The 9817-nt window shown below is 44.0% G+C and overlaps 1 protein-coding gene across 2 annotated transcripts in view; it reads left to right on the forward strand.

Annotated features, from left to right (window-relative positions):
- ACR (acrosin) overlaps positions 1–9817 on the forward strand; it is a 40436-nt gene that overhangs the window by 26826 nt on the left and 3793 nt on the right. Inside the window, exon 1 of one of the 2 annotated variants that reach the window (XM_056573023.1) lies at positions 9556–9701. The exons of the other annotated variant lie outside the window; for it this stretch is intronic. Coding sequence (XP_056428998.1) covers positions 9620–9701 — 82 coding nt within the window. The 5' untranslated portion in view covers positions 9556–9619. Of the gene's footprint in view, positions 1–9555; positions 9702–9817 lie in introns of those variants that run through there. 2 annotated transcript variants of the gene reach the window in all.

Consider the following 9817-nt stretch of genomic DNA (forward strand, 5'->3'; position numbering starts at 1 on the left):
TGCAATGATCAGTTTACCCAAAAATCTATGGCAAAACGAAAAAATCATTGTGCAACAAAATTGAGGAAAAAAATCAATTTTGTAACTTTTGGGGGCTTCTGTTTCTACACAGTACATTTTTCGGTAAAAATGACACCTTATCTTTATTCTGTAGGTCCATACGATTAAAATACTACCCTACTTATGTAGGTTTGTCGTACTTCTGGAAAAAATCATAACTACATGCCGGAAAATTTATATGTTTCAAATTGTCCTCTTCTGACCACTATAACTTTTTAATTTTTCTGATTATGGGGTGGTATGAGGGCTAATTTTTTGCACCGTGATCTGAAGTTTTTAGTGGTAACATTTTTGTATTGATCGGTCTTATTGATCGCTTTTTATTCATTTTTTCATTACCGTATTTATCGGCGTATAACACGCACTTTTTAGGCTAAAATTTTTAGCCTAAAGTCTGTGTGCGTGTTATACGCCGATACACCCCCAGGAAAGGCAGGGGGAGAGAGGCCGTCGCTGCCCGCTTCTCTCCTCCTGCCTTTCCTGGGGTCTAGAGCGCTGCTGTCGGCCCTTTTCACCCCCTGGTTATCGGCGCCGCTGCCCGTTCTGTCCCCCTGACTATCGGTGCCGGCGCCGATAGCCAGGGGGAGAGAAGCGGCGCCGACAGCCAGGGGGAGAGAAGGGGCAGCGGCACCCATTGCCGGCACCGCTGCCCCGTTGCCTCCCCCCATCCCCGGTGGCATAATTACCTGAGTCGGGTCCGCGCTGCTCCGCTGCTTCAGGCCTCCGTCGTTGCTATGTGCTGAACGGCGCGGCGCATGACGTCAGAGCGCCGCGCCGTGCATAGCAACGATGCTGGGGACGCACCACGGAGGCCTGGAGCAGCGCGGACCCGACTCAGGTAATTATGCCACCGGGGATGGGGGGAGGCAACGGGGCAGCGGCGCCGACAATGGGTGCCGCTGCCCCTTCTCTCCCCCTGGCTATCGGCGCCGGCACCGATAGTCAGGGGGACAGAACAGGCAGCGGCGCCAATAACCAGGGGGTGAAAAGGGCCGACAGCAGCGCTATAGACCCCAGGAAAGGCAGGGGGAGAGAAGCGGGCAGCGACGGCCTCTCTCCCTCTGCCTTTCCTGGGGGTATATCGGGGTATACACGCGCACACACGCACCCTCATTTTATCATGGATATTTGGGTAAAAAACTTTTTTTACCCAAATATCCTTGGTAAAATGAGGGTGCGTGTTATAGGCCGGTGCGTGGTTTACCCCAATAAATACGGTACATAAAAAGTGACCAAAAATACGCTATTTTGGACTTTGGAATTTTTTTGCGCGTACACCATTGACATATGTTTCATTTTATTTTTATTTACGCTATTTTTGTTTAAATGGGAAAAGGGGGGTGATTCAAACTTTTATTAGGGAAGGGGTTAAATGATCTTTATTCACTTTTTTCCACTTTTTTTTTTTAGCTATGTTATAGCTCCCATAGGAGGCTATAATACTGCACACACTTATCTTTTACAGTGATCAATGGTTTCTCATAGGAAACAGCAAAGAAAATTCAAGATTCAGCTCACCTCTCCCAGATTGGTGCTCGGACGCGTCTGACTTCTACCTGTACGTGTGCTGTCATTTATAATAAAGCTGCATTCTTTGATGTGCTGGAGCACATGCTTTTGTTTGTTCCGTGGAGTGTGCCTGGCCAGGCACGGGTCCGAGCACCAATCTGGGAGAGGTGAGCTGAATCTTGCATTTTGTTTGCTGTTGCCTCCGGCCTTTTCGTGCTCCCTCACTGCAGCTGATTATTATCGTATTGATTGGAGTTGCTTACTCCTAAGCACACGTCACTGGATAGTCATGGTGGATCTGTTTCACTTGTTGCATTGCTTCATTTAGACTTCCCACCATGGATCGAGCACAAAAGGCTGACAATCTGTTTGCTGGCTCTGGATCTGTTGATACTTCAACCATTAACCTTCGGGTTTTGATGCACAACCTGGAGAAATTACAAATACAAGAGACTCTAGTTTGGTGGGATTGTACCACCTTAACTAACTACATCTCCAAAGACATCATACCGAGAGGGCTGCGAATCAAAAAAATTCCGACCACCATTTTTTGTAAAGAGATGTTAACTGAATGGAATGAGGCCATGATTATATAATCCAACCGCTTTATGGACATTATCGTTAAATACGAAAGGAAAAAGCTGAAAACCTTAAATGAGGACATTAATAAACTGCACCAGGAGTTGGAACCATTTAAAGGTATGGCCGATTACACTGATTTATTAAGTAAGATTAATGAACGTAATACTAAACTAGAGGAAAACATCATGGAAACTAAGAAACTGAAATTGCTGCATGACTTAAGAGACTTTGAGTTAAAACAACAAAATTATTGGGGGCGTTGGGAAAATTTCCATGTTACACCTAAATCCATACTGAAAGGTAAAAAATATGGTAACAAGAAACAGTTCCTCTGAAATGGACACTGATAGAGAAGGTGACAGCACAGAATCAGAGGGTCCTGTCACCACCCCACAAAACCAAAGGGGAAGAAACCCAGGAGGTGGGGGGGGGGGTGGAGAAAACATGCAAGAAAAGGACATTCCTCGCCTGAGGAGCCAGGCTCCGAAACATATGGAGTCATGAATTTGTCTAGCCGAATTCTAACACCCGAAGAAGTTTCATTATTGACAAAGGGATGAATTTTGCACCTGTTAATGGTATTAATGTTTTTGGGGCTTTATGTGAAATAAATCGCTTCATACGTAATCTCACTGTTAAAAAGCATTTTTTTTGTGTGAAAGAAACAAATCATGAAGTTCCGTCCAAAATTTTATTATTTAACAATGAATATCAGGGTTTACCTTTTTTTTTATTAGGTTGCTGTTAATTTGTTGCATGAGCTGGATCATGCTAATTTGTTGCATGAGCTAGATACTATGCTATGTGAACCTCCTCCGGATGCTTGATGAAAAACTGCCACACCGCCGAGTAAAATAGATTGCACACGAAAGTAATAAATTGTATTATACTAAACGGCTGTCATCCAGTATCTTAGGCAATAGGTTTTATATGTTGACTTAGCGTAACACATGTACCACTCACTTTGATAACAGTAAAGTGCTGTGTATAGCAGAATTGCACTGTCCCAGTCTAGGAATTGCTTTGAATGGCTATATTTAAGGTGCAGAAAACATCACTCATTTCACTCACATTGATAACAGTAAGGAAATTATTCATAGATCAATTGCACAGTCCCAGAAAATTGTGGCAAACAATGTTTTCAAGTGTATTCAGCAAAAGTGGTAGGAGACCTTAGTATGCATAATAATGGGAATCATTGACATGTGTCCATACATCCACTGTTGTCTGGAATCTCCTACTGTTAAATAAACACTCCCTTAAAAGTGCATGCTCATAGTCCACATAAGGTTGTGACAAAACTTGTGCGTGCTATATAGCACTTAAGGAGTGTAACATAGTTATTCAGCATACCGGTGTGCAATAAAGTGCCCATGCATAGCAGTTGCAGCATGGGGCTCGCTGTCACAGCAATATGGATAACTGTTCAGAAGGCACATATGTATAAATTAAACAAAAACCTCTTATGCTCGGCTTTCCTTCTTTCATATATTTTCCTATGGATGGTGGCTTAGGGTTGCGATTCAACGCGTTTCACTGTCCGATCATCAGGAATCGCTCGCCTAGCGGAGGAAGCGGCGGATGTCTCCTCCACTTGTTGGCTGGGCAGTAGCTGCTGACTGTCCTCTATTAGATTGTCCTCAGTGAATAGCTGAACCCACAGCATAAGATACTTCTGTAGGGGAGGGAACAGCAATGGGAGGGCAGGGACTGCTTCCTGGCCATGCCAACTGAGGGTTGTGTCTGAGGAATCCACCGACTGTTGACTGGGGGTACCAGATGTCACTTGTGATGAGGTGGATGACCGTGTTATCCAATCGATGATGGCAGATGGTTTGCTGGTCGAGACACGATCACTAGCTGATACCGGGAGCTCAGACCTCTCTCTACGACTCCTGCTGCCACTCGCCCCTAGTCTGCTGCGACCTCTGCCTGATGAATTTAGGCCTCTGACACTCCTCTGTGCGCGTCCTGGCACTACTCTGCCTGACATCCTTAGTGCATATATGAGGGGAGTACAATACGCTTCACTGCGCTTAAAACAGTATTTGTCTAGAACAGCAGCAGGTGTGTACTTTTGGCTGTCCTTTCACAGTATCTAGGCCCCTGACAGATTAACAGGTTTAAAATAGTACACTACTTAGATGTAGGTATGTGGTATGCACTTAAGAAGGCAGAAAAATGCCCTACAGTACACTTAAAAAAGTATATGAGTACAACACCAGCCGGTGAGTACTTTTGCATGGACTTTCACAGTATCTATGCCCTTGACAGATTAACAGGTTTAATATAGTACACTATTTAGAGGTAGGTATGTGGTATGCACTTATAAGGGCAGAAAAGTGCAGTACAGTACGCTTAAAAAAAACATATTTTAGTAAAACACCAGCTGTTGATTACTTTTGCCTGGACTTTCACAGTATGTAGGCCCTTGACAGATTAACAGGTACAAAATAGTACAATACTTAGATGTAGGTATGTGGTATGCACTTATGAGGGCAGAAAAATGCGGTACAGTACGTTTAAAAAAAAAAGTTTTTATACATAACACCAGCAGAACATAACAGTGCTGCAGCACAAAAAAGCTGTGTACTAAGCACTAAATTTCACTCTGTCAAAGACTATTAGAAACGGGCTGCTGGGTATTATACCATCTACAGACTAGTATAACTAGCAGATGATTTGTTGTGGAACAAAGACACAGAATTGCGCTGAAAAATTATTCCTGCCTCCTCTGCTAAGGTTTATGAAGTTGAGGCAGCTTGTTGAAATGTATGAGGCAACACACCGCTATCTGACCCTCTCTGTAATACTATGCCAAAGAAAATAACTGGGAGGTTTATGGCTGCAGTAAAAATCCTTTTCAGTGAAAAAAAACACTGCTCTCTGTCCACCTGACAGAACGCTGATGTGACTAGGCGGTGAAACGCTGCTGGAATGAGCTTTTCTGTGTAACAGACACACACAGCGATGTCCGTCCTATCTGTATGCAGTGTAATGAATGATATGACAAGCCACAAAATGGCTGCCAATTATATAGGGCTGTGACATCACAGGGGTGACTGGCTGCTGATAGGCTGCATCCTGCATGTGATTCAGGGTCATCCCGCCTACTTCCCTTCCCGCCTTCTCAGTGTTCCTTGCCCCATGTACTGACATGTGGATCCACCATTTTAGATGCCCTGGAGCTTGGACCGCAGTAAATGGAGTTTAATGAAGCGATTAGCGCAATAGAATACGCATTCATTGCGAATCGAATATTTCATGAAATTCGTAACGAATTCGGGTTCGTCAGCTTCGATTCGCTCATCTCTAGTGACAACATAGTAAGGGTTGATAGCACCCAGAGCAAGGCATAGTGTTGTGCCCCCCTCCCCCAAATGTAAGAGAATTGTGAGAGAGAATACAGTGTTTACATCAGCATTTACATACATCAACAGGGAAGCACAAAGGGTTTTCTTAAGGGTTGGGGTATAAAATAAATGTAACAATATACCTCCACACCAGTACAACATACCACAGTGACTAAATAATAATCAAAATTTTATGAAAAAAACCCAGACTATTGCATGCAGAATGCCCACAGCATTGCGTCACTGTGCCAGCCAACGCATATAAGTGACATCAGTGAACAATATCTCCACATTGCTGGGATTGATACAGTTGCTCCATCACTCTGAAGGTGCACAATGTGGGCAGCTGCCTGGATCACTAGTGCCCAGTCACAGAGTAGATCACTGCTGCAGCTTCAGGTTTACAGTTCTGCATTACTTTTAACCCCTTTTTGTACCAAATGAAAATATTTTCTAGTGGACATTTGTGCCTGCCTTTACATAAAATTGTGCAAAATACAAGATCTCAGAATTTTGTAAAATCTACATAAATCTCCTAAACTGATGACAGAGATGTCATCCTGGGACCAGGTTTAACAATAGTACTTACTGCTGTGTGTCAGGCCTTCAGGGTGCTGTGAGGTGCAGGGGAGCAGCAGAAGGGGAGCAGCAGAAACAAAACCTAAAGGACCTCATAGTGACAGACAAGGGGTATCCCTACAGCCCCCTAAGGCTCTGCTGCCCTTTAAGTCTTTCCATCCCTGACCTTCCCCTGAAAAATATATTCCCCATCCTGTGGCATCACCATCGAGCCCTATAAATACCCAATCCCATACTTCCTAGGGACTCCCGTCCTTTCCTCTATCTGGACCCCTCCTCTGCTCCACCACATAGACTCTCCAGTCTCCTTCTTATATTGTCCTTCCCCTTCTTCTTTCCCACTTATAAATGCCTTCCCCCTTATGTGTCCCCTCTTATAAATGCCCTCTTCCTCTTCTGTCCCCCACCTTATAGATACTCCTCTCTCTTTTTATAGAACCATTTTCTCCTCTGGTACCCCCTTATAAAGAGCCCTCTTCTCCTCCTGTACCCCCTTAAATACCATCATGTACCCCTTATAAAGTCATCCTGTCCTCCTATACCCCTTTAAATACCATCATGTACTTTTTTATAAAGCCGTCCTGTCCTCCTGTACCCCCTTAAATACCATCTTGTACCCCCTTATAAAGCCATCCTGTCTTGCTTTACTGCCTTATAAAGCCATCCTGTCCTCCTGTACCCCCTTATAAAGCCATCCTGTCCTCCTGTACCCCCTTATATATCATGCTGTACACCCTTATAAAGCCATTCTGTCCTCCTGTACCCCCATATAAAGCCCTCCTTTCCTTCTGTATCTCCTTTAATACCATCATGTGCCCCTTATAAAGCCATCCTGTCCTCCTGTCCCCCTTAAATACCATTATGTACCCCCTTATAAAGCCATTCTTTCCTCCTGTACCCCCTTATAAAGCCATTACATTTTCCTGTACCTACTTATAAAGCCTTTCTGTCCTCCTGTACCCCCTTATAAAGACATCTTGTACCCCCTTATAAAGCTATTGTAAGGGGGCGTCATTGTGCGTGGCTTGCACAGCAATCGCTGAAGTGCCACAGTAAAAGTACAATAGGTTTGTGTCAATAGGGTTGCCACACTGTCTCAACAGGAGACAACAATGAGTTGCACGTGCCACTCATTTATCTTACTTGGGGGTGGGGTAGGTGGTCGCAACGCCCCTGCAAGAGCGAGGACTTAGGTGGCCGCCTAACTCGCCTAATGGTAGAGCCACCTCTGGCTCAAACACAGGCATTTTCTGGGCAGTTCTTCATTATTTGAGGCCTTAGAGAAACAAGCTTTTAATGTTTATACTAAACTATATTTCTATCTTGTATGTCATGCAAAATGTATGGTGGAGAGTTAGGACACTACAAAGTAATAGTTTTTGAATCGAAAATCCTTTAACATTTTTGGGAAATGGGCTTTCATTGTTTGTGAGGCCTGTATTCAGGAGGGAGACAAAAACTGGTGGGATTTGCCCATAGTAACCAATCACAGCTCAGCTTTTCTTTTACTAGAGCGCTTTAAGATATAAAACTGAGCTGTGATTGGTTGCTATGAGCAACTAAGAGGCAGCTTGATAAATCTTCCCCATAGTCATTGCGATAAACATTAACCATATTTTATTCTGTAGGGGTTATATGAGATTCTACAAGCAAAACACAGTGTATAAACAAAATACTGTCCCTGAAGTTTAATACACCATACACAACTGACTTAGATGGAGAGTTATGTGATGTTGTTATTGTTGTCTATCGGTGACTTTGAACATTTTAGGATTTCTTGTTGTAACACCATGCATCAGAAGCCAATAATACAGAAGGGCACTGGTTATAGCTCTGCTAACATTTGTTTATTTTTTTCCAGTCCAAGTGTTCTTTGAGTACTGTACAAAGCATGGTCTGTTTTTCTTCCTACACTTCCAGATGGAAAGTCAGCATGAAAGGACATTTACAGAAATATTCCAGTTCAAGTGAGGACCGATAAGGGACATATGGATGTACTGAAGAATGTTTTCATTTTGGGCCAGCTTCTGACAGATAATATTTATGGACGAGTGGATATCAGGGTCAATATTGTCATCATGGTGACACTTACCGTATTTTTCGTCGTATAAGACGCACTTTTTCTTCCCCATAACTGGGGGGAAAAAGTCGGTGCGTCTTATACGGCGAAGACACCCCGATCGCGGTGATGCCCTGTATTAACCCTTCAGACGCGGCGATCAAAGCTGACCGCCGCATCTGAAGGGAAAGTGACACTAACCCGGCTGTTCAGTCGGGCTGTTCGGGACCACCGCCATTTCACCGCGGCGGCCCCGAACAGCCCGACTGAATAGCCGGGTTAGTGCTTACAGGACACCGGGAGGGACCTTACCTGCCTCCTTGGTGTCTTCTCCGTTCAGGGATCCCCTGTATGGCCGGCGCTCTCCTTCCTCGTCATCACGTGGTCGCGTACGTGCGTCGGCGTGCGTAACGACGTGACGGCGGCGACGGTGAGCGAGGATACCCGGCCGGCAGCAGAGACGTACCGGAGCGACGGGGACACGGCGACAGCGATGGAGCGACATCCAGGGCAGCGGTGACGGGTCCGGAGCGGCGGGGACACGTGAGTATTCCCTCCTATGCAGTGGTCTTCAATCTGTGGACCTCCAGATGTTGCAAAACTACAACTCCCAGCATGCCCGGACAGCCAACTGCTGTCCGGGCATGCTGGGAGTTGTAGTTTTGCAACATCTGGAGGTCCGCAGGTTGAAGACCACTATTGGGTTCAAAATCTTTATTTTTTTAGATTTTGCAACTATAAATTGGGTGCGTCTTATACCCCGATGCGTCCTATAGGGCGAAAAATACGGTATATGTATTCATGTCATGTGATAGCTTGATGTTCATTTCTCCAAAAATATTTTTTATTTTATTTTACCAGGAAACGGAGAACAGAGCTCCACAGGGTCTGCCGAGGCCTTTAGGCAGGGAGAGGGAGTGTCCTGGTCTCTCTTAGTCTACTTATTGTGCATGGGGCCTCCATTGGTGTGTATGCAGTAGTAAATCCACAAAACCACTACATACAGTTAAAATAATAAAAAATCCTGAATTTATTATAGATTGAACCCAATAGATTTGAAACATACTGTATGTAGTTATTTTATGGATTAATAACACTTCATTAACTATATATTTTGGTGGTGTTTTTATTTGCATGGATCTATACATAACTGTTATACATATTTTTAAGAATACTTTTTTTTTTTTTTTTAAGTGGTGTTAGGTGGTGCCCACGTACTGTGACCAGTTGGTGCTGCACTTTTACCCTCAGCCCCACTATATTAAAATGTATATTTGTTCTCTGAATATAATACTACAGCCACACATTATGCTGCATGTTGGGAGAGCGTAGGGTCAGCTGCCAGGCAACAGTTTTATTCGTTGTGATGTCACTAGGCTGTTATGAAATGGAACTGTGTGACATCATCCCAAGAAAGGAAAGACTTGTAATTGCCAAGAAAAATCATATTGTCAGGACCTGGTGACATGAACCAGCAATGGCTTCATGTGCCTCCTCCATAGGCATGCCATTTATTGCCATAGTGTTCATACTAATGATCAATGAATTCAGCTTCGAAAGTAAGTCCTATTTAAAAAATACCTAAAATACCACAATATGTGTTCAAAAGTAAAATCAGATAACAAAAGGAGCGTTTTATGTAAGGCCAGGATGTTGAATAATGCTTAGTTGATAC

This window comes from Hyla sarda, chromosome 4 (assembly GCF_029499605.1).
Source record: "Hyla sarda isolate aHylSar1 chromosome 4, aHylSar1.hap1, whole genome shotgun sequence".
NCBI classification, from domain to species: domain Eukaryota; kingdom Metazoa; phylum Chordata; class Amphibia; order Anura; family Hylidae; genus Hyla; species Hyla sarda.